This window comes from Erithacus rubecula, assembly GCF_903797595.1.
Source record: "Erithacus rubecula genome assembly, chromosome: Z".
NCBI classification, from domain to species: Eukaryota; Metazoa; Chordata; class Aves; order Passeriformes; family Muscicapidae; genus Erithacus; species Erithacus rubecula.
This window is the reverse complement of record NC_136661.1, coordinates 24423205-24448398: the sequence shown is the minus strand read 5'-3', so window position 1 is coordinate 24448398 and position 25194 is coordinate 24423205. Positions and strand designations below refer to the sequence as shown.

Sequence of the window (25194 nt, the reverse complement as noted above, 5' to 3'; positions counted from 1 at the left end):
CTTCTGCAGCATTCAGAGCCCAGCTGTGATTTGGCTGCCCTGACAGCCCCAGCAGCAGTCTGTCTTCCCTCTGCCCTGGCCCTTTTTACCTGAGTTACGAGGCTGTTGGGCAGATCTGATCCAGCTGTGATCTCCATCAGATTTCCACAATGACATCTTCTCTGCTACATTTGACAGCTTGCTTTCACCTTTGGTCTCGTGACTTCAGCTGCTATAAATATTTGCAAGGACTTTCCCCATGTGTCAGGGCTGCTAAGTTTCCTTGGAAGGAGCCTTGTCAAATGTGGTTTTAAAGCCCAGGAGAATTTTGAGAACCAAACCATCCTTGTCTGTGCACAAAGGCTTGATGAAGCCTTGAAGGAACCTCATCCCCATTCATCCTCCCATCCTGCTTCACCCTGTGTCACGCACATGCACTCACGTGGTTTATCCTTGCCACATGCAGCTCAGCACAGCCAAGTGCAGCAACATAGGAAATATTCAGTTGCTAAGGATCATTAATGAATGTCAGCTCCAGCTCCTGTCCAGAAACCTGAGAAAATTCAATTAGGCAGCTGGTGCCCAATGAGCTGTGTTGCCCCACTCGTGAGCTGCTACATCAAACAGCTCAGCAAGGTATCATGTTATTGTGGAAAGAAAAGAAAACCCAGACAGGGAGACAAACAGCCCTGCATGCACCAAGCAGCTGTGCCTTTCCACAGCAGAGCATGGTTAGGTTGCAAACCTCCTGCCTGGTTTCCTGGATAGGGAATTGCAAGGAGAATTACCTGCTTCCCATCTGTGCTGGTAAATATGTGGAGTTTGCTGCTGACAAATCCTGGGGCTGTGTCATCTCTCTGCTGGGAATTTCTGATACATATGACTGGCAATGTCCTGTGTGTCTGGCCTTGCTGTGGGGTGTTTGGTTGGTGAGCTGTACATGCAGCCCTGACGTGTGCTCACCACAGCAAAGGTGAGGGGAAGCCATCCTGTGGGTGGAGGTGGCCTGTGATCCTCTGCTATTTACCAGCTGGTCCACTCTAGTCTAAAACAAATCATGGCTGGGGATAGGAGCAGAACTTGGGCTTTCCTGGACACCAACACAATGTCAGCCTACACCGCAGTCATTTTTACTTCCCAGATGGGAAGGTGACATCTTACTTCCAAGGCAACTGTGCTGAGGGGCTCTGAGCTCACCTGTTTTTCCTCTCTTCCTTCCCACAGACAGCCACCCCCAGTACGAGCGGGTAGGTGCAGATGTGACCATGAAGTGTGGCTCCATGGACTGGGATGCAGCCGTGACCTGGACAGTCAACGGCACCGACATCGACGAGTCCCACCTGAACGGGTCCTACCTGATCCTGAAGAATGTCAACCTGTCACAGAGTGGCCAGTACTCCTGCTACGAGGGCTCCTCCTGGCACCTCAAATACCAGACCTACCTGAGGGTGGGAAGTGAGTACCCCACCATGTCACATTGAGGGGGACACTCTCTGCTCCCATATTGACGCCCACAGCCCCCCCTCCTGCCAGGCCAACCCCTTTACTTTCCCTACAAAGGATTGTCTACTGCACACTGCTATATGAGGTCCTCATGGCACACTAATCCCAGCTGGAATCAGGCACTCTGCCCCAAACCCGTAGATTAAATGATGCCTCAGGAATAATTTGAGAAGGGATGTATCTTCTCCCTCTAGCCCTGTGCCACAACAACCATCTCTGTAGTTGGAAAGAGCTGTCAGAGGGGATTGCAGTCAGCAAGGAGAAGCCCTGGCTGGGATTACTGCAGTGTGGTTGCTTCAGAGGGGCAGCCAGAAGGTGTTGGTGATCCCTGGGTTTGCAGGATCCTGGGTGCACAGGCGTGCTGGAGGATAGCTGCTCATTCTCCAGCATTTTGCGTATCTTTGGCATGGGATGCGCTGATTCCCGGGCCTCAGCAGGGGAGATAAGAGCTATGCTGTATTTCACATGATGCTAAGAGCTGATAGCAGCTGTGTGTTTTGAGGGCTGCTGTGTTTGTTCAGCTGATAGCAACTGTGTGTTTTGCAGCACGGCGCACACAACTGGCACAGTTGTGGCTGTGTGGGAGCACCAGCCGGCGTAGCCAGCTGTGAGGTGGCAACCGATGGGAACCCGCCATCCAGGGATGTGCCATGTAGGTGGCTGTATGTTCCCAGGTTTGGAAGACACACAGAGCCTGCCCCTACTCCTTATCTCACCTTCTGTACCTGACATCAGAGCCAGGGTGGTGTTTCCATCCAGGGATAGAGGGTCACAGGAGGGTTTGTGTAAGCCCTGAAATAAGGTAGAGATTTGAATTTTGGAGATGCCCTACAGCATCCAACTCATTTAAGGTTGTATGGGATGGATTCTGGTGTCTGTGCCAAGCAGAAGGGGTGCTGGAAGGAGCTGGAATGCGATGTGAGAAGAGAGTAAGGGGAAGCAGTCAGCCCAGGGCAGGGTTACACCACTGAGCAGGAGTGGGGCTGGAATCACGGCAGACAAAAAGACCACTCCCCTAACAAATGATTAGAGGTTTTTTTAGCTGCACTGTGGCCAAGAGCTGTTAACAGGTAGTTCAGCTAAGAAAAGGCAGGAACTGGGTCCAGTGCAGGCAGCAGCACAAGGAGATTGTGCAGCTCCTCTGCTTGGGCATGTGCTCACCAGATCCCACCTAGGAAGAGGTCCCAGGTTGTGCCAGTTCACAGAGGGCTGCAGCCCAAGCCTGAAGGAAACAGGGGGAGTGGGGAGAGGACCACAGCCTCCAACCACCTCCTCTGCAGCTGTGGCATTGCTGTGATTTTGCAATGGTTCTTCCGTCTGCTAAGCACCTCGCTAATGGTAATCCCTGTCAATCCGCTCAGGGACCCATGGGAATTGCTCAGCCTAGAGCCCAAATCCTGCTGTTCCCTATTGCTATGTGTTCCATTTGCTCCATTTGCTGGAGACTCACAGGCCCCCTGAGCACTGGGCAGCTGAGAATCCGCAGCTGGACTCTGCTGGGGCCACCAGCCTCCAGAGGCTGGCAAATAAATAAACAAGTGTCTGGCATTGTTAACACAATTAACTCTGCAAAGAACTAATCAGGTGAGACGCTTTTAGTGGTAATTAATTTAACTGGCTGGATTTTAATTTAATGTTCTCTGTGAGGTTTCTTTTCCCAGCACTGCTCCCCCAGCCCCTGCTTCCCCCACCCCACCCTAAGTGTCCTGGATCTGCTGGGAATGACTGATTCCTTGGAGATATGAGGACTCTTGCAAAGAAGTGGATTTGGGAGCATCCCAGTAGGGAATGTAAATGGGCTTGGGCATATAGATGGAGATGGGTGACTTGTGAGAGGTTTGCAGCATGGCCCTGTGGTAGCATCACTGCTGCAGCTGAGTGCATTGGGAGCCCAAACCTGGGATTTGAGGGATCTTGGACTCATTTTGTTTCAGTTGCATGGGAAATTAAATGAAAACAGGCCTGTGCCTGCATTTTTCTCTTTTACTGGGGCAACAAGAAAAATGACTGCAGCAAGAGTGAGGAACTGGGGCTGCACGTGGAGAAGTGCTGGGGATCTCATTAAATAAATTATGGTACCTGGAATGTGCTCCCCAGGCAAAGCAGGGGTGCTCCTGAGTGTACAACACCACAGGAAGGATGTGTAGAGGGAGCAGAGAAGAGTCAAGGACCAGGAAAGGGTGTCAATTAGGAAAGCTAAAAGCAAGCTCTGTTGTGGGGGTCAGCGAGCACAGGGATGAAGGGAGACCTGCCAGGAGTCAAGCTGAGTGAGACCTTGCAGAGGAAATTAAAAGGGGGGTTAACCATATAAACAGAGCAAATGAGGAGAGAAGAGCAGTGTTGGTTCTGCAGACAGGTTTCAGGGGAGATTAAAAGTAAACCCAGCAAAGCCCCATACCAAATGAGCCCCACCAAGTCTGAGCAGCGACACTGAGAACAAGGGCAGCACAGGCTAAAGGAGAGGAGGGAGCACAAAACCTGGAGATGATCTTCTGTTGTGGAGGCACCTCCAAGGACCACAGTGCACTGAAGGCTTGGGGAGCACCTCATCCCCATGTGAGGACATCTGTTCATTAGCAAGCCTCATTAGCAGCTGAGAGGTCAGTGGTGGTGCCCAGTGCAACGTGTCTCCAGTGCCTGAGCGAAGGAAAGGTCCTCATCAGACAGCCTGACCCCATTGCACAGCGGGGCCACATGGTGCACTTGGAAGAGGGAGCAATTAAAGACGTGGAGACAAATGGAAAATGGGAAAAACATACTAGGGGGGCTTGCCAGGGATATATCACAGCAGATTAACCTGATAGCTCTCTTTGATAAGGGAACCGGTTTCCTAAGCCCAGAAATGTGGTCAGTGTAATCTGTCTTGACTTCAGTGAAGTATTTGCTATGATGCCACATGGGAAATTATGAGTTAAACCAGAGAAAATGTGGATTAGTATGAGAATTGGAACACAGCTTAGGAAATAGCTACAGGGGATCAGATTGTGCTGAAAGGGGGAGCTCCTGGAAGGGATGGGGAAGATTTGGCACAATGTTTGGACTGCATTGGGCCACTCTGTGCTGTTTTCTATAATGGCTCTGGCCCACAAGGATCAGGGGGATCATTGGTTGGGTATGCCAATGGCAAAGGAGGAACAAGAAGATATCTGGGGTGGGAATTTCATGCTGAAGAGACCAGCACGCTACATAACAGTGCAGGCACAAGTGTGTGAAGGTGTCTCATCAATGTGCTTCAGCAGGCAGGAGGAAGGCACAGGTATCTCATACTGGTCCCTAAGATGGGTTTGACACCCAAATTCACATCATGGGGTATGTGACTGGGAGCCCAGCAGCAACCTGCAGAGGCTGAGGGTAGCTGGGCTGTCTCACTCACTGCAGAAATGGGGACACTGGTGCACATGTAGTAGGATAGTATGCTTTCAGGGAAGGCTAGAAGGAAGGGCCCCAGGTTTGTCTATTGCAGAAGGTCCCAGATCAGCCACCTACAAGGCAGGAATCCTCCTCAGCACAAACTGACCTGGGGGAAACAGGCACTTCTCCAAGAGAAACCTCTTCCAGCACACTTTGAGCAGTGACTTGTTGGTCTGCCCCTTTCTTCAGGCAGCTGAGCATGAGGTGAAGCACAGGAGAGCAGCCAGGTGTTCATCTTCAGTGACCACCTGCCCTGCAGCCTGACAGCAGCAGATGCCCACGTGTGGCCAGAAGCAAGAGATGGGTCCGGGTCTCTTCACACACCAGGCATCCCTGGCCTGTGCTCAGGGCTGAGCAGCAGGAGCAGGGCAGGAGGGAAGGAAGGCTCTGGGTAACAGGAGCGTGGTGCCGGGTTCCTGGCTGCCCCCGCAAGCCGCAGCTCTGCGTTTGGAGACGCGCAGCCGGAGGGCCCGGGGGTGGATATAACAAAGACGTTGGGAAATAATGCACTCTTGAGGTTTGGCACACGGCTCTGTGCGTTGCAGAATGTTATAAAAATACTGCTAATGGGCCAGAGAGGAGTGGAAACGCGCGTTGGAAAGGCTGCCAGAAGCCGGGGAGCGCACATGAGAGCGGGGAGGCCTTGTGTGCAAAAAGGGAGGGCGGGAGGGAGGCAGCCAGGGCAGGCACTCTCCTTCCACTCACATCCCTCTGTCCCTTTCTAACCTGCTTATCTCCATCCCAACCCTGCACCTCTTCCCCTTTGCCCTTCTGTCCTGCTTTGTGTGTGCCCAGACCCTGGTGGACAGGCATCTGACCATCATCATTCAGCCTGCTGCCTGAAAAAGGCTGCTGGCTGATGGGATGGAGTGCAAGCAGGGATGGCGTTTGCATGGGAGAGGAAATACAGCAGAATTCCCTCCGGCAGCAGGGCACAGACTGTGATGCAGGCAGTGGAGTTGCTTTCCATGTGGCACTGTTGGCCTGGGGTCCTGTGGGCTGGTGCCAGCCCCAGTGCTGCCCCATGGGCTCTGCTGCCTCCCAGGCCATGGATGTGGGAATGGGGCTGGCAGAGCACAAGCAGTCCAGGCTGGCCTGCTTCCTCCATGTCTGTCACTGAGTGGCTGGCGAGAGAAAGAGGAAAAAACATGCGGTTTGACGGAAAATGACATGGAAAAAACAACCAAATTAACAGAAAAACAAACAAAGCAAAACCAGAGAGAGGGAGGGGGAAAGGGGCAAAGCAACAGGAACCACATGTGAGCGGGGAGGCCAGGAGAGCCGGAGTGTTCTCTGGACTGATTAGCAAGCAATCAAACATCGGCCACTAATAAATAATCAGAGCCTTCCTTTTCTCTGCCTTAGAAGTCTTTTTCCTCCCAGCTGGGCTCCAGCTGCAACCAGAGGGTTGTACTGCAAGTTTGCATCCATTTTTTGTTTTTATTTTTAAAACATTTTTCCTGTTTCACCTATCCAAAATAAAGAAGCACAACAAGAAGGTGATGACCTCTCCACTTAAGACATACAACTCTGGCTCCACCAGGGCAAGCATGAGCGTCCCATGACAGGCACAGGCTAAACAGTGGAGGAAAGCAGTGCCATGAATTGTCTATGCCCACCTGCTTCCATGGCTTGGTTGGATGGAAAAAAACTGCAGAAGGGCACTGAAGACATGCTAAATTGGGAGAACAGAAGTTTGCTAGTTCTGGCAGCCAGTGGTGAAGATGTAGTACTTGGATCAGAGTGTCTCTGGTCAGGCTGGTGCTCCTGCCTGGATGCTGATGGAGAAGCATAGGCCTGGGGTCAGCATGTGCAGATAGCTCCTTGCTTGTGTCCAGTGATCTGTGATGCAGGTTTGGTTTTTTTCCTTTGTTTGGTTTGGGATTTTGGAGGTTTTTGTTTGTTTGTTGGTTGGTTGGTTTTTGGGTTGGTTTTCTTTTTTTGTTTGTTTTTTGGTTTTTTTGTTTTTTTAAAAAAAAAACCCAAAAACCCTTCTGTTGGATTTTTCCCCTCTGAACTCTTCCAATCCTTTCCCGTGCCGAAGTAAACTTAGGCTATTTCAGGAGCAACAAGTTAAACATGACTTCAACCATTCCCTGGCACTAAGGCCTGCTGGCAGGGAACAGCACCCACCCCTTTGATTCATCCCTCTCACCCTCCCAGAATGTTCCTAGCCCTCGGGGAATAATCCTATACAAGGGCAGCCCCAAGGCTGTGCCCGATAGCAGCACTACATTAACATGGACCAAACCTACAGCAAGGGTGAAGTTATTAAATTTAAATGATTGTTGGTATTCCAGAATCATGCATCCCAGAGCTGGCGGGTTCATTACATGGTTTTTCCCCCATGTACCTGCAGCTCTGGGGGCCGGTTAGGTGCAGTGGTTCTGGGGTGATTCACAGCACAGCAAGATGCTCCTCCAATTCCTGAGAGCCACGGAGAGGCAGTATCAACAAGCTTGCAGGTATGCTTTGTTCATTGAAATTCCACTTTATTTCAGTAGGCATGCAGGCTCTCCAGTCTCTGCCTTCCCATATTGTGCTTTTTGTGCATGGCTGGGAAAATTCAGTGGATGAACTGTGCTGCCTGCAACCAGATTTTGGATCTTGGCCCGGCTGAGAGCTGGAAAAGCATACTGGGTAACAGTATGCAAATTACTATCGCGGCTCTTTAAGGAGAAAGCCAAAAAAAACCCACCCAAAACCCCCACCACGCTCCCAGATGCAATTAGCCCTAATCGAATTAGGAGGCGGACTAGAAAAACAAACACGTTTGCAGGCAGCAGGCGACCTTCCCGCCCCGATCCGCGGGCTGAGGCCGCACGCCGTGCAGGAGAGGCTGGATGGAGCCGTGCCCGTGGCCTCGTGTGCAGCCCTGGTGCGCTCACACCCGCGCCCCGCTGCTCCTCTCCGCCTTCCCCGCGCTGGGCTGGGCAGCCAGCCCAGCTGCAGCATAGCAGAGTGATGCTTCCTTGGCTCGCCATGTAAAACATGATAATCTGGGGCAGCCGGTGTCAGAAACAATAAAAATATCCCCTCTCCCATCCTTGCGGCTCCCCCCTGGCCGCGGGGGAGTTGGGGACAGCGAGGAGCGCACGGTGCTGGGGCCAGCGGGGCGTTCGTGGGTAGCCACGGCTCGGGACAGCAGCAGCAGCTGCTCTGCCCTGGCCTTGCCAATGAGTCCAAGGGAACAGCGTGCCCAGGAGGTGGCCAATGCCACCAATGATGCCATGTGGTATCCCATTCCCATGTCTCCCGTCCCCACGGTTCCTGAAGGGATGTGGCCCCACACTTCATGCCAGTGACCGTGAGCTCATGCTGTGTTGAGTGCTCATGGCTGCACCAGTCATGGCAGGACAAAGTGTGGCACAAAGGCGCTGGGAAGGGGAGAAGGTGGTCACTCCCTTGCCTTCCCTCAGTGGCAGAGTTCCAGGGTTGTCAGGACGAGCCAGAGTGTTGGTCAGAGACAGGCTGCTTAAGATGCAATTACCCTCTCAGTGAATGTGGGATCCTGAGCTTTGGATCTCCGTGTGAAACGAGCCCAGAGGCTCCCTGTGCATCTTCTTCTGCAGCTAGGCTGGGAATAAGATCATGGGATAGGACTGAGAGGGAGCCTGGCTCCAGCTGCTGGGCTGGGGGAGAGAAGGAAAAAGAGCTTTGGGGCTTGGCAGCTTCCTGGAAAACCCTCCCCATCCTTGTGTAGCACAAATACCAAATGCTGCATGCAGTACCAACATCCCATGTCCTGGGTAGATGGCAGCACAGCCTCCTTATGCTCTCCTGAGATTTGTTTATCCTGCCTAACATGACAAAAACAGATCTGTAGTTAAAGAATCCCAAGTCCAGTCTAAACAGCTTCCCACAACCCTTGCTCTGCAGTGCCAGGAATTGGGGATGCCTAGGACTAAAAAAACAAATCCTTCTCCTTAGCTGGGGGATGGTGGCCCTGAGTGAGGACCGTGACTGCTCTGGGGGCTGGAGGGGACACACTGGTTCTCTATTTGCACTTGCCTCTGCTCCAGGAAGGATTTTATCTGAGCTGCTCCTAAGTGCCCCTTGTCAAAATATTTGGTATGAGCTTCCTGCCGCCCACCAGCAATGTGTCCCCAGCTTCCAGGGTCTGGGAGGGGAGGAACAAGTTGGGATACAGCCACCTCCTATCACTGCAGCTATGGGGCAAGGAGCAAAGGAGTGGATGCTCCACATGTGGATGCTGCTTTCCTTTCTCCACCATAGCTCCAAAGGGCTCTGGTACTTTAATAAGATCACTGTTCTCTTCCCAGAAGGTGCTGAAAGAAGAAACCCCAGCAGTGTCACCAGCACAGGGTATAACCCTTGCCTATCACTGGCCACATGTGCCCATGTTTGCAGGTACCCAGGCCAGGTAGTGTCACCAGGAATGGGAAGACCCCACAGTGGAGATCCTCTGTGGCTACATCCTTCCTGTCTGAAGCAGAGGAGATGGCAGGCAGCAGTAAATTCTCATCTTTTCCCATTATCCAAAGCTCTTCCATCTCTCTCTGAAACTTCTGGTAGTGGCCAGGGACAGCTGTGGGGCCCAGGTACACAGTGAGGTGCCAGCCAAGGGCTCAGCAGGGTCAGGCAAAGCCCAGGGTTCTTCAGTGTGAAAGGCACTGTCATTAGCTGTGGTTTCCCAAGCTGCTGTGTCTGCTGTAAATAATTTAGCAGACTAAATGTGTGCTAACAGCAGGTCAGGACAGGGAGCAGAGAAGAAGGAGCACAGCTTCAGGCTTGGAAAGCAGGGAAGGGCACCAAGATAAAGTGAGATTATTTTCCTCTAGTTAGCAGGACAGGGTGGTGTCTCCACCCCGGAAAAGGAGTCAGAGGGTTCCCATGCCCGATGGATCCTTTTCCTCCCCAGTCCCTTCCTGAGCTGTCAGCATCAGTACCAGAGGCAACTGCAGGACAATTTCCAGTTGCTCTTGCTCCAAGCACTTTAATGCTGTTTAAACAATTACGCAGTTGATAAATTTTGACAAGAAGAGATAGAAATAGCCTGGGAGAGCCATGCAGTAGAAATGCTCTAAACAGATGTCCCTTTTCTCCCCCTCCTGTGCTCCCCGGGGGTCTTTATTGTTTGCTGCCAACTGAACAAGGCAGCGTTTGCATGAGTTAGGATGGTGGGGAGGGGAGCAAAATGCCTTATTAAAATGGTTTATGATACCATCCCTAGGGTGACAGCTGCTTGTTTTTTCTTCAGGATGGTCCTCTCTGCACTGACAGGAGCCATGCAGAGCCTGCAGAGCACAGCTAACATCAGGCTGTGTGCCCTCTCTCCACAGCTCACAGGGTACCAGCCTGGGCAAGCCTGGCTGCTGATGATGCTGGGGAGGGAGAGGGGTGTTTGCCAAAAGCAAGTGAGCAGTGCCTAGCTGATCTGCCAACAGCATGGGGAAATCTGGTCTCGCTCTGGCGACATGAAGAGCAGTGTGTGCACAGAACCTTGTGTCAGCTGGGACCAGCAGTGGCTCTCCAGCACTGCAGTTTGCCCCAAGTGGCACATGGGGAGGACAGAGGGATCATGAAACCATGACTGGACCAGAGTCAGGTTCACAGGGAAACTCAGTGTGGCTGAGTTTGGATGTGTAGGATGAGGAGGTGGGTCCTCTGGAGGTTCACCTCTGGAGGACAGATCACTCATGCCAGGAAACCAAGAGGAGGTTTGGAGCTGTGCTCAGGCTTTGGTGCTGCACTTCTGCTCATGTTGGGCTGTCTTGTGTTGAGCATTCCCAACCCTGGATGTTTTTCCTCTCCACAGCTGGACAGTGTGAGTAGCTTTGTACTGAGCACACCCCAGCTCTGCCCATTCCCTGAGGATCAGCCTTGCATGGCATGGCTTGTCACGTGTCATGAATGCATTGTGTCCTCTTGGTCAGGGAAGAAAGCAGAGGGCTGCAAGCAGCTCTCTGCCTTTTGGCTGTGTTGGTCTGAGCCAGTTCTGCTTCCAGCAAGCTGGAGTCAGGGATCTGTGAATTTTTTTTTTTGTATGATGGATGAGCCATCTTTTGCCATCTTTTGACATCTTCTTTTGACATCTTTGCAGTTGATGTGGTGCCATTCACTTTTTGGGGGGAATAATTGCTCAGCTGTCCAATGCAAAGTTCATCCCTGCTCTCTCCATGTGGACTCAAGCTGTTTCCTCTTCCCCTTGTGCCTGACTTCCCTGAGCTGCCAGCCAGGTGCAGCTGCCCTCTGGAAAGGCTCTTTGGCCTCGCCAGCTTCTTCCTCCTCTTTCTCTCTTGCCCTCTCTGAAACACAGGGACATGAATTCCAGTGCTGCACTGGGGACAGAGGGCAGCCTGTGCCACCTCTCATTCCTCCCCCAGCTCTGTAGTAAACAGGGATGTCAGAGTCTAAATGAAAAGGCAGAAGGGGAAATTAAGACACAGACTGGGGAGGAATTTTCTGAAACCACAAAATTTGGCTCAAAAACCTGTGTGATGATTCTGTGCCATCCTCACCCTACAAGGCTTCCCTCCAGCGACCTCTGATCACACAGGTCTGCATGTTTCTATATCACACCATGGAGTGGGACAGCTCCCAGGCAGCCAGCCTGGGCATGTCACCTGTGGGCAACCTCCCCTTTCTGCCACAGCCTTCATCCAGCCCTTTCCCCCCATTCCTCCTCCCTCTCCTGGGCAGCATGTGGCTTTGCTTCTGCTTCTGCTCACAGTAGTGAATTCCAGGGAGAAGGGAATTTCCCTACCTCCAGCTGACTTGAAGCATTGGACTCAGGTGCCAGATAAGGTCCAAAATCAGAAACCTCAGTGCTCCTGGAGCAAAGAGCACAGAGGGAAGTGCTAGGACTGTGGGCACCACTGTTGTTCACATCAGTGCGAAGCAGGTGTGATTACACGGGTGGGTTGCTGTGTGCAAAAGCACCAGGCTGTTCCTTGCTGTGTCAGTGGTGATGCAGGGCTTTTGCAAACCCCACTTGCTTTGCTGGAGCAGCATAACCACACCAATAATGTACCCATCACCTCCAAAGGCTCAGGAGGGGAAGCACCATTCACTTTTTAGCTGCCAAAGCAGAGTTCATGGATGTGATTTTTTCCATGGTGGTGTGAGGATTGCTGTGTTGGCCCATGGATGGTTTTGTCCAGAGATGGAAAAGAGCAGTGGGCTTTCTCATGGACACTAAAAAGCTCACAAAGCTGCTGTGAGACACAGTCATTGCAGGCATCATTTTGTAGCATTCCCTTCTACTGCTTCCCTGTCTCTTGGCAAAACTCAGGGACGATTCTCACTTGGAGTGAGCAGAGCAATTGCCCAGGAACAGTGGCAGTATGAGGTCTGTGCTGCCACACATCTCTAGGGCTTAATTATGAACAAAAAAAAAGCAAAAGGGCAGAGAGCACAGAAGACAGCTCCTGCAGGAGGGCCTGCCAGGATGGAGGTATCCCAAACTGTGAGTTTGTGTTGAGACAGGCTGGCCAAAAAGGGGACTCTTAGATCTGAGACTGAGCCAGCTCTGCCAACTCCTGCATATGTGAAAACAAACACAATATTAGATCCCTGCTTAGTTGCTATGATGTTATCAAAGAAGTGATTTGAGAAGGACCCTGGGAAAATGGGAGTAAAGAAGGATGTGAAGGGAGAAGGGGGAACTGCCAAAAGGAAAAAGACTTAAAATAATCTGTTCAGTGACTTCAAGGGAAGCTGGAAAGATGCCTTGACTCTTTTTGGTAATTACCTCCAAGCAGAGAAGATACTGGGTACTAACTCAGCAAGCAAAGGCATAACTAGAGCCAATAACTGCAAGCTGAGCCACAACCACATTTGAATTAGAAACGAGGCTCATATTTTTAATAGAAAAAATGATTAAGCATCGGAACAAACTGCCAAAAGCCGTGTCGGCTCCTCTGTCGCTTGTTATCTGCAGAGCAAGGCTGGCTGCCTTGCTGAAGGATGGTTCTGTCAAACACAAGTTATTGGGCTCAATAGAGGGGTAATGGAGGGATGTAATGGCCTGTGCAACCCAGGAGGTCAGGTGAGATGAACTAATTTTCTCCCATGGCCTTCAAGTCAGTGACTTAAGGAAGGTGCACATCCCTGTCGCAGATTTAGCTCCGTGGTTGGAGTTTTTTCTTTCATCAGACAATTTGGCTCAGGTGTTTGGTGATGCAGATCAGGGCTGTGAGGAAAAACCTGCAGAGCAGGAGGATGTGGGGTGTTTGGAGGACGCTGCATGTCCCCACTTCAGATGCTCCTCACCCTGCTCCATGCCAGCTCCATGATGCCTTGGCTTTTTGTGCTGCTCCTGGCTGCTGTGCTTTGCTGCTGCTGGCTGGGAGGAGACAAATGTTGCCTCAGTGCTGGGGTGACTGCAAGGCACAGGGCAGAGCAGGAAAAGAAAATGGGACAAAAATGGGACAAGATGGGTCAGGTCTGAGAAAGGGAAGGAAGAAGAGAGATAGGATGGAGATACTCATGTAAGCATTAGCATGAAGGACAGAAAGCTCTCGCAGCCCTCCTTCGAGGGAGGGATTGACAGAGAGCTTTTGATGAGGAGCAGAATGGAGATAATGTGCCATCAACCAGCACGAACTCTGCCTCCAGCGTGCAGACAGGAGCTTGGCACAGCACGGCCAGAAGCACTTACCTTCCTTAATGGCCAGGCAGAGCCTCCCAGGCCACCCCATTACGAGCTGCCTCCCCAGGCAAGCTGGCACAAAGTGCTTGGCCAGCCCAGGAGAGCAAAGTGCCACAAAGCCAGTGATGCTCCAGCCCAAACAATCCCAGCCCCTCCAACCAGGTGTAAGACAGGCCCTGAGAGTACAGTGGGGCAGCACACAAGTTTGGGGTCAGACCTGGTCAGTCTGTCTGTTTTTCAATTTGTCTGAGCCCCCTGGCAGGAGGAAAAGCCTTTCATCAGTCACGGGGGGCCGTGCACCCTGCACATCACAGTGCTGGCATTGCTCACCACCCAGGGCAGGAGGAGCTGGCATCCCAGGGTAGCAAAAGAGCTTTGGTGCACTTCCAAATGCAGTTTCAGGGTGGTGTTTCTCGTGGGTAAAGCAGCACCCACTGTCCCAGGCTCTCACCAGCACCCTGAAAGCAGCAGGCACAGCTGAGCTTATCCTGGGTGGGAGCCCAGCAGAGACACAAGAGGAGGGGGATGCAGCCCAGCACAGCACTGCTCCTGCTGAGCAGCTTTTCCCCACCAAGGAACAGCATGCCAGCAGCTGCTGCCAGGCACAATCCTGGGCTCCAGCTAGGAGGGGCCAAGTCGTGCTCACCTACCACCCCAACAGTGCTCCCTGCTTTGCATGAAAGAGGCGCTTTGATTGCTGACATCTGTAGACAATCAGATAAGAATTAGAGTTATTCCTCTAGGCATAAATGGTATTTCTAATCTCATAATCCCTTAATATTGTTCTCACCAGGATGTGGCTGGTGCTAATCCCTGAGAGTTTGTTGTAGGGCAAATTTCAGGGAAGCCAGGGAGGTGCAGGAGGAGGGGTTGCCCACCTTCCCTCTCTTCAGTCCCAGAATCCCTTCTGGGTGCAAAGCAGACAGGGGCAGCAGGTCAGGCTGCAGCCTCTCTTGCCAGCTGGAGGGTGCTCACACTGGGACAGAGGCATTTCAGAGCCCTTTCACCACTGCTGCAAAGAGCCCCACAGGTCTTCCTGCCCACTGCTCCATGTCTGTCCCTTGACTCACCAGCTGCATGGCACCAGCAGTAGGCTCCAGCCTGGTTTAGCCACCTGGCTACTTTCCAAATGCAAATATTGATCCCTGAGGAGCACCTGAGCCTCTATTTCTGCTCTGAAGAGGTGCAGTGAGGGAAACACCCTACTGCTGCAGGGCTGAAAAGTCCAAGGTTATCCACCAGATGAGGGTGAAAGGTGCTTTGTAAGGACCCTGGGCTGCCTTTGACCCTAATTTTGCATCCTCTTTAGGACAGTGTAGGGAGAACCACTTGGGTTATTCCTTATCCCTTGCCCTGACATTGGTGTACTGGACACTGTACCCCTCTTCAGCAACCCACAGTGACCTTCCATCCTGGCCACCTGCAGGCACAGTCAAGGTGGAAAGTGAGCTGAAAACCTCTCACCATCTAGTATCAGAACAGGCAGGGATTCCCATTTCTCTTGTCCCTGCTGCATTTTCCTTTCTGCAGCCTAGCCCAGCCCAGCTGTGTGTGACAGCTCCAGTGGTACTGAACCACTCCAGGGGCTTGCACACCACTCCCAGCAGGAGCTGGGGTGGAATTCAGCTTGGATGATGTGCGGCTCCCCTGCTGCCTGCAGTCATGTGCTTCCCACCAAGGTGAAGAGATGGAAATCATGCCCTGGGCACCAATCCATCCCAACAGATGGTAAGGGGCCAAGGTAGCATTGTCTCGAGGAAGCAGCTTGCAGTTCAGAGGGCCTGGTGTGTGGAGACACAAGTCTGTCCCTTTGCTGTCTCCTGGGTTCCCTCACTCTTACAGCAGCTGTTGCTTCTCCTGCTGGTCCAAGTTTTCCCCCTGCTTTTATTCTGCAGACAGGTTGGAGAGGCAACACAAATGCTTCAGCCATATTGTGGCATCTCCTTCATCCTGGCAAGGTGAAGGTGTTGGAGATGGCGTGGCAGCAGTAAATACCCAGCAAGTCTGTGTCTGTGAAGTTTGGAGAGCCTCGTGCTGGTACAACATGCCCATGGCAGGGGCATGCAGCAGGACAGGGGATGTGTGAGGAGGGTTTTTCCCTGGGGAAGTGTGCCCATCACTGTGCCCTCCAATCTCTTCTCACACCATCCCATCCACCAGCAAACTTCCCATCTGCCTTGCTGAAATCTGTCCATCACTGCCTTGCAGCTCTGAGCAGTTTGTTACTCTAGCTACATTTTTCCATGCAAGGAGAGCTCAGATCTCTGCTGGGGTGAGGTCTTCCTCTCATTCTTCAACTGGAAGGAAAGGACAGGGCTCAGCATGGAAGCCAGGCACTGAGGACTGTGCCATGGGAATGGTTTGGTGCTGGGACTCAGGACAGAGTGGTGTGATGGTGCATCCTGTCCAGTAGCTCTTTAGTGCCTTGCAAACACTGAAACTCTGAAAGTCCCTGGGAAGAGAGGGGTGGATGGTGTAAGCTTGCAGTGAGCCAGCCTAACCCCACAGCATTCCTCCCTCCTGCTCTCTGAAGGGTGGCAATTGGAGAAGGAGCTAGCAGGAGCCCTCATTGCACTGGGAGATGCTAATCTTCAGATTCCTAAGCAGTTTGCCCAGAAAGAAGAAATGAATGGGATTTGTGATTCACTGGCAACTTTGGAAAAATGCCCTGGGAGCCAGAGCCAGAAGAAAATTTTTGTATATTGTTAGAGAGTTAAGCACTGGTGTTCAAGATTTTGCTCATTTTATTTTGGTTTGATGAGGTTTTTAATTAAATCAGAGGGAGCTCCAAAAGGAAAAGGCCTGAAAACTCAACCTTTCATTTAAAATCACCAGAAGCAAAAAAAAAAAAAAAAAAAAAAAAAAAAAAAACCCTGCTGTTGTTGTCCTGTTTCTGTTGTGAACAAACAGGCTGCAAAGCAGCCACAGATGTCTGAAAGCCTTTGGCATGGTCTGTGGTGGTCCCCTGGGCAAGGTGCTGGTCAGACAGTTTGTTTTGTACCCAGTTTGGTGTCTCCTTGGTGCAAACTGGCCCTGCTGGGGAGGGGGTGGGTCCACATCTGTGGGTGGGTGAGCAAATCTGTTCCAAGCTGCCTGGGGCTGGTGTGGGTGCAGAGCAAGGGCTTGCCAAACCCTGAGACACGAGGGTGGGAAGGACACAGGTAAACGTGTCCATTGACACTGGGACTGGGAACCCCTGCCCCCTTCCATGGTTCCCATCCCTGGGGTGACTCTCTCTGTGCAGGACTATCGTCACTCTGCCCAGAATTTGGCCTTGCCCTGTGTCAAATCTTGGGCATAGAGTCTCAAGATTAAGGAGACATCCTGACCTTGCCTGGGTAGGGCATCCACATCTGCACAGGGATGGCAGTGACAGCATTCCCTGGGGTCTGATGACCTCCAGAAATGGACTGTGCCTTTGTTATCTCCTTTCCATGACCAGCTCAGTCCCTGTCTCTTAAAACTTGTTTAAACCAGCCCTTTTTCTCCTTGGGGCTGGGATAACACTGCTGTTCACAGCCGAAGGCCCTCCTGCCCCCATGGAAATCATCCAGGGCTGCACTAGGAAAAGCAGATCATTAAATTCAGGCCCTTGCTTTTCCTCCATCGAGCAGATGCAACATGATGGCAGTCCTACAGAGACTTTATTTGGGGCAGGGGGCAGAAATTTCAGCCTTGAACTTCCCCATAGCAGCTGCTGCTATGTGTCCTCTGAGCCAGGGACCTGCTCCCCCTATCTGGCCATGCCTCGCTGGCTTATCATTTCCAATCCTATCAGAAACAAAACTGCTGCTGCTTAATGCTTCATTACAGGCTGTTATATGTCTCCTGCACTGCCCAGGAGAGCAGAAAGGAGGGGTCTGACTCTATTTAATAACTGTTTCATGTTTCCTAATTGACAGATAAAAACGCTACTAACACAGTTTCATCGAACATAAACCATGGGCAGGAGCAGCAGTGCCCTTCTGGAGCCAGGGTGGCAGCACGAATTTTGATCCATTATTTTGACATGGGAAATCCTTAATATGCCAGTCTGATAGCCCAAAGATGGGTTTATGCCTCACTTTTTCCCCCCATTGGTTTTGGCTTTTGGAGCTGGGGGGAGCTGTTGGAGAGGGATTTGGGAAGGGTTGCCAGGGAAGGCAGAGGAGGTGAGATGGTGGCTGGTGCTTTATTCTGAGGGGCTGCAGCACCCCTGGGATGGTGTTTGGCAGTGAGGATTGGCTTTGCAGCATTTGCCCTTGGGGGATCCATGTCTGCTGTCCTCAGGACTGTGCCTCAGCCTGGCAGGTCCCCAGCCCCAGGACTGTCACACTGTGGTTCTTAGCCTGAGCCACACTTGTACCTGGGGAAGATTCACCAACTTTCAGCTCTGGTGGAGAAGGACCTACATGTGCTCAGATGAAACCAGTAAAGATGTATTATTGTAATTTGGAGATGCTGGTAAATCAGGGTGTTTCTTTGTGCCCTGTGTGATTAGCAGGATTGTGTTGTTCCCTGGGGCCATTCTCCTCCCTCTTTCTGCTGGCATAGGTGACCAAGTGACCCCGACTTCCATGCTCTGCATGAGAATCTCCAGACAGAGAAACCCCTGCTCTCTCCGGGAATAGTAATGATAAGTGTTGCCATTCAAAAGCCACATGCTGGACCTGAAACCTGCTATTCAAACAACTTGAGATTTGCTTTAGCAGATTCTACATGGGGCTGGCACTTTAAAAAATGTATTTGGAAATGAGATTTTTTTTCAGGGCTTTCTCCTCCCGTCATAATAACTGGAAACTTAAATACCAGCTGAGCATCCCATAGGTATTTGTGACTGCTGCTGAGGTTGAATTGTGCCCAGGGTGGGAGCAGCCTCACTCCCAGGAGGCACAGGTGGAGTTGCAGGGAAGTGTTGAGGGCTCATAGCTCTGTGCAGAGCAAAGAAAAGCTGCCGGGCACCGAAGGCATGCTGAGAGGATGAGAGGTTATTAGTAGTGAGCGCTTCAGGGATAACACGGAAGATATTGATTTAAATAAAAATCATCACAACAGCAGCTCTAACAGTACCCTGTGGGTCACTTGGAGGAGAATCAGAGGCAGCAGAGCTCCAGCGCTGGCACACTCCGAGCATTTCCTAGCTGGAAATATCATGCTGGAGAGAGCAGGACTGCTGCCCGTGCTCCTGAGCAGGGACAGGGGCAGGCAGGGAAGCAGGCACTGTGCCGGGGTGTGCAGCACACGCTGGGATGCCTGAAGAGCATCACTGCGGTGAGGTGAGAGGCTGGACCCAGCGTGACCCACAGGGCACGCCGCGCTGTTTGCAGCTCTGCTGGGAGCCGCAGTGCCAGGACATGGATATCCATGATCTCAGCCGGTTGCACATCCCTCGTGGAGGTCAGATTCCCATGGTGTGAGTCAGCTGCATTCCTCCCCGGGGTCAGCGAACTGTGCTGGGCTTCAGCGGCCCCGGCTGTCCCTGCCCCGCCGCTTGCAGTGATTAACTGCGCTGGGGATGCTCGGCTTGGGTGGACTACACAAGGCTAAGGGTCTCGGGTCGGCTGGGGACAGCTTCAGCTGCTCATCCATGGGAGAGGAGCAGAGCAGTTTCTCGGCCACCCTTCATACCAGGAGTGCTTTTATCAATGGGGTGTGAAGGGGTGATAAAATGCTACGAACTGTCTCCATAGACAGCTAATCCATCGGTATGGATTTGCTGTTAGGGAATCCCTCAGGCCCGTGCCGTTCCTTGTGGCTGGCTGTAACTCCTGCCATGGGCACAGCCTCCTGCAGCACCAGCTGCCCCTATCACGATATGGAGCCATGTCATGATGTGCTGTCGGAAAACGAGATGTGATGTGAGGTAACAGCCAAGCTGTCAGGATAAAGTGGGTCTCAGCACGTAAGAGAAGGGTTTCTCCACTCCAGGGATTTGTGTGTGTGGAGTTTTTAGTGTTTCCTCCTGATCAGCGTGCTTCCATGAGAACTGGGCGTTTTGCAGAGGAAACCTCTCATGCCCTTCGGCTTTCCCATCGCGTATGGGCAGACCATCTGCTGGACCTGCTGCACAGGCAGCACGGGCTGCACCAAGGTGATCTGCATTACCAGACCCCTTGTCACTTCTGCTCAAGGGAGCTGAAACCACCTGGAGCAGCCCTCTGAGAGGACACAGCTTCCCTCAGGCCAGCTCTCAGCCCGGTTCTGGCATTGAGCAGTGTGTGTAAGGGTCAGTCCAGAGTATTCATGCATTACAGTCAGTGAATGGAGACACCCACCCAGCCTGGATCCAGCCTGGATCCAGCCCTGATCTGCCCACTGGGCTGTCCTGGGAACATTACACACCTGAACAATATCTGCTTCTCTCTGAGGACAAGGCAAAATGAGCAAACTCACCTGCACTGGACAGGCTGCTGGGAGTGGTCAGGTGCCAGGAGCTGTGGCTGGGAGCTCCCCATTGCTTTGTGTGGTACCACAGTCTCTGCTTGTGCTCAGACTCTGCTCCAAAACAGTCACTTGAGTTTAATATTCCTGTAAATGAAATGTGTAGGGCTTTATTCCAAACCTCACGACCTTCTTGTAGATGTGAAGTTCCCAGTGCAGTGCTGCAGCCCTCCAGCAGCACCCCTGTGCTCTGCACAACCCCTCAAGGAGCTTATTTCTACATGGAAAACCCCATGGAAAGTTGAAGGAGAAGCAGCAGAGTCAAAATCCAGCTGTCTGGGGCTGCACAAGCCTTACTGTCAATGAGTCCAAGCCAGTGGTAGTATGAACACAGTGTCAGACAGCATCTGCAACAGGGGTAAGGATATTTCCAGCACTCTTAGAGGCCAGTTTACAATGCTGGGATTCTCTCCAGCTAAACCACTTGGGTTCAGATTTTCACTAACCCACCTCATTTCCTCATTTTTCTTAATCTCCCAGCAAAAATTAAACCACTGGCTGCTTTGACTAGCTCCTTGCCTGGAGTTAAATGACTAGCTTGGGGCCACTGGTTGTCCTGGGCTGGCTTGTCCTAGGAAGATGGCAGTAGAGAGTAAAAGAGGGGCAATAGAGAGTAAAATTGCAACCAAAGAGCTTTGGCCAAGCTTGCAGCTGTGTCCTCAAAGATTACAAGATGATTGACCCCAATATCCTTGTGCCATGGAAAAAGGCAGATGTGTGCCACCCCCTGCAGCATCCCTGCAATGTGGGATGTGAGAAGGATGTGGGGATCTGAGGCTGCTGCCTGCCCTGCAGATACTGCCCTGAATAGATCCCTCTTTGAAGGGCAGCAAGAGAAAAGCATTCAGCCCTGATATGAGGACCTCCAGTGGCAGGGAATCCTCTTGAGCCTTTGGCACACTCTTCCAGGTGTCAAAAACATTTACCATTTTAATGCATTTTTGTCAGGCACTGATCTCTGTGGTGCCCAATGACAGGACCTGAGGGAATGGTCTGAAGTTGTGTCAGGGGAGATTTAGGTTGGATATCAGGAAAAGATTCTTCCCCCGGAGGGTGGCTGGGCTCTGGAACAGACTCCCCGGGGAAGTGGTCACAGCACCAAGTCTGATAGAGTTCAGGAAGCATTTGGGCAATGCTTTCAGGCACATTGTGGGGCTCTTGAGGCTATCCTGTGCAGAGCAGGATTTGATGATCCTTGTGGGTCCCTTCCAACTCAGCACATTCCACGATTCTGTGAAAACACTGCAGACAGGTGTGTACCCCATATAAAGAAAAGATTCTGTTTGCCTTCCCCAAGTGTCTGCCTGTCCCCATCAGGCACAGAAAGAGTGGAGACAGATTGCTTGGCCCAACCAATTCCTTTCCAGGTGGTTAAAGATAGATAAAGGCAACAGAGGGCATCAGCCCAGCCCTCAGAGAGGTGACTATCCAACTTTCCATGGCATTTCTGCAAAGTTTCTCACCAGGCTTGGCTCCCATCAGGCTGGCATGTCTCCTGACTCAGGACTTGGGGAGGGCAAGGTCTGCCCTGCACATCTTCACTGTATGACTCAAGTCTTCTAAATCCTGCCCTGAGAGACATCCCACATCTTGAAGGGCTTTTGGCCATGTCAGAGCCAACATCCCCATCTTGTAAACCCCCAGCTCAGGCAGAGCTCAGGTGGTTTTCCTTACCAAGATCTATTGGTAGCTTTACTTTTAATAGCATGTACGTGATGTGGAGTGGGATAGACCACTCCAGCTCTGGCTGGCACGTTATAAATCTCAGAAAGAAAGAAAAAAAATGCAAAGGACCAGGAGGCCTGGTGGGAGGAGTGGGGGGGGGTGAAAAAAAAAAAAAGCAGAAAAAGAGGCTGTTTTCCCAGAACCCAACAGCAGACAGGAATGGGGAGCGGGAAAGGCAGGGTCGTATGGCTCGCTGGGGCAGAGTGTGCAGTTGTTTATACTGGAAATGAGTTTCTGTTTATTGCAAGCTATGGTGGGGAGACCACAAAGTGAACGTAAAACAAAATGGGAAGGGTGTGGGAAAAGTCAGGGGAGGGGGAGCGGGTGCCTTTGACAAACTCCAGAAGTCACGTCCAGTAATAAATCAAGCCGGGATCTGTCCCGGGACACAGGACCCAGAACATCTGCTTGGGCTGCAGGGAAGCCAGGCAGGCAAAGAGGGATCTCCCAGCCTTGCCTGGGGCCAGGCAAGAGACAGGGGCTTGGGCAGCTCAGCCACCCTTGGGTGCTGAGCCCAGCAGTGCTCAAATGCCTGCAGAGGTGACAGAGCACCTGGGCTTCACCTGGGAGCTGCACTCAGGGCTGCAGGATTTCACAGGCATCCTCAGTCAGCCTCTCCATCCTCAGGAGCCCTCCCCTGACTGCTCTGTGCCTCCACTTCCCTGTGAGGTGACTGACTGACTGACTGTAAGGTGGCACAGGATGCTTTTCTCTCATCTACCACTTTTCCCAAGCCTTACAGCAATTACCACATGGGCAGGCAGCTCCTGCATCATTTCAGAGCTGAGGCATGGTGTAGGTGCCACTGAGAAGGGAGGTCCACTGCCCAGCTCCAGGGCAGGAGTTAGTATGTTAACGAGGCTGGTGGTGAAATGAGAGACATATCCCACAGCAACTCCTCTGGGGCCAGCAACGCATCCATTCTGTGCACAGACTTTGAAGGTATTAAGTGCTAAGGATTTTGATTTGACATCTGAATCCAGCTGCATTGTTGTGAGAAGCCCTTGCAGGTTATTGCTCTGGACCAAACTTCCATAAATAATCTATTGCCTTGGGTGTAGTGCTTCGGAAGGGGCGGTGAATGTTTCTTTTGCTGATTTAAGCATTCCCATCCTCTTCTTCCTTTTCCCCTTCCCTGGAAAATGGATCCTGTTAACCACTGCAGATGACACAACACATGCCAATACATTTGCAACCCATTTGGCTCATAGAGACAGCTGCTTTTGAGCTACAGACTTCCTCAAGTAAAGCATCAGCATGGGGGTGAAACAAAGACAGTGCATCTGCCCAGTGGGTCCTGGCCCAGCTCTTGCCTTTCCATCCCATATTAGTGCAGAAAGCAGGACAGAAAGCCACCAAGTTGAATGTGTGAGTTACGACCTCATAGTGGAACTCAAAGTTGTTAAAGTTTCACTGTGCTGGACCATGGCTGAGCTGCTCTGCCATGAGACTGTGGGCACTGCTGTGGGACCTGCTCTGCAGAATGCCTGTGAACAGTTTTCTGAGCATGGGACAGGTACTGATGCTATGCCTCCAGCATCTCCCTGTGGCAGACAAACCCCAAATCTTCCTATACTGGATCCTGGGCAGGTTCAACCTCATGTCACCACTGGAAAGGACCAAAATTTTGGCAGCATCACTGCATTTCCCCACCTATTCCAGGCCTGTTGCCTTCCTTCTCATGCTGCTGGAGACCATGGGACAGACCAAGCTGCATTGGCATTAACCCAGTCAGAGCTGTTTTTTCTGCTTCAGTAGAGAATGGCAAATTATTGGGTAAACCAAATATTGGCAAAATATTGAGAAAACCCAGACTGCTCTGCCCTGTCTGTTTTTTGCCAGCATATCCTTGCAGCTCTCATCTGCAGCCAAGCCCTGGCTTTCAGACCTGTCCCAGCTGCTTACCTCGTCTCAGAAGGATTGTGAGCCATCTGTGTGCATCAAGAGTGTTTGTTGCAGAGGGCACTTGTAGTGTGCTCCTGGTTCATGAAAGGAAAGTGGGGCTCATGTGAGCCCAGACACCACATCCTTATGCTGCTGGCAAGGTCCAGACTACGAGGCTTGCTCTTCACCTGTAATTTTCTGTGCAACGCTTCAGAGAGCACAGCAAAATCCTTCAGTGATTCTAATAACATTTCTCTCCAAAGCTCTAGGGTATTTCCCCCCCGTCCCTGTGAAGTCATGCTTCAGGTCTGCTGAAATCCTAGCAAATGCCTCCTAAAATCCCCTGGAGCCCCTGTGACAGTTTATTGAGTCCAGGACTGTTTGACCTTGGAGGGAGTGAGAAAGGGAGGGGAAGAAAGAGCAGCCCTAGGCTTCCCTGCCAAACTACTTGATCCATTGCTGAGCCCCTTGCAAAGACCACAACACAGCCAGAAATCAGTCCCAGAGCATCAGTGGGGTATCTGGGCACAGTGCCTTGCAGTCTCCTCTGCCCAGGTCTCTCAAGCATCTCCTGCTATGCTGGGCAGTGCTGCTGCATGAGCAGTGTGGTATGTTCCCCAAAATCTCAGCAGTGCCCCAACCACCTGTGCATGGTGCCCATCCCAGCATCCTGGCCCCTCCATCCTGCCCAAAAAAGGTTTGTGAACCTCTGGGTCACAGCTCCTTCCCTGCTGTGGTGCTTGGACTGTGCAGGAAGGTTTTCCACCCTGGGGGAGCTCTGTGCTGGGGGCTCCCACCATTCCTCATGAAATAATTAAAACACCAATAACAATATTTTTATATGATAGTAAGTGCTTGAAGTGCTTTTTATTCCTTCTTTGTTGTAAGCACATCAGAGGATGTGTGGCAGGCTGCTGTCCTCTGAGGCAGGAGAGGCTGTGCTGAGCATCCAGGTTCTCACTGGCTGGGCAGACTTGGCAACGATGCTGCTCTGTTCACTGATCTGGTGCTGATGCTCCCAGGGAAGGGGTGTTTGCTTCTGGGGTTTCATTGCTAAAAGACCATCGATAAATTACAGGGAGTCCGGAGGAAAATTGATTAAAGAATTAAAAGATATTGTATGACCTAAAGGGGAGATTAGGGGAATTTAGTGAGGTGCTTGCTGCGGAGTTGAGCTGGGGAAAGTACTGAGGCAACAAAATGAAAACAACCTTGCAAAGGTGGTGATTAGAGCAGGTGGAAACAGTCTCTGTGAGTAACTGCATTGGTTTGTGCCTCATGTTTTGTTTTGCAAATGCTAGGCTTTCTCACAGGGGTGGGAAGGGGCTCCAATCCCCTGAGCTGCTGGAGCTGCCCGGCCGCACATGCCACAAACATCCCCTGGGGTTTGCCCACTGCTGCTTGTGGGGATTTAAGCAGCGAGCCAGGACTCGAGGAAGATGAGTGTCATGTTCATAAAGCAAAGGGCCTTTTTTTAGCTCAATTTCTTTACAGATGGGCTGAATAATGGGACCTCCCTTGAAGCCAGCTGAGTTAAGGACACAGCTATTACTTCCAAATGCAGTGAAGTTTGGAGCTGTGTGACTTACATCATCCCAAGGACCACATTGCCTTAAGAAAAGAATGAGACCAGGGTCTGATTCAGGCCTGAGGATAAA

The 25194-nt window shown here is 51.7% G+C and overlaps 1 protein-coding gene across 1 annotated transcript in view; it reads left to right on the top strand.

Annotated features, from left to right (window-relative positions):
- The window catches only part of LOC306814391 (ciliary neurotrophic factor receptor subunit alpha-like), a gene marked incomplete at its 3' end in the record, with an annotated part of 175142 nt that overhangs the window by 142426 nt on the left and 7522 nt on the right, over positions 1-25194 (top strand). Inside the window, exon 4 of the mRNA XM_079330387.1 lies at positions 1204-1434. Within this exon, the coding sequence (XP_079186513.1) occupies positions 1204-1434 (231 nt within the window). The remainder of the gene's footprint in view (positions 1-1203; positions 1435-25194) is intronic.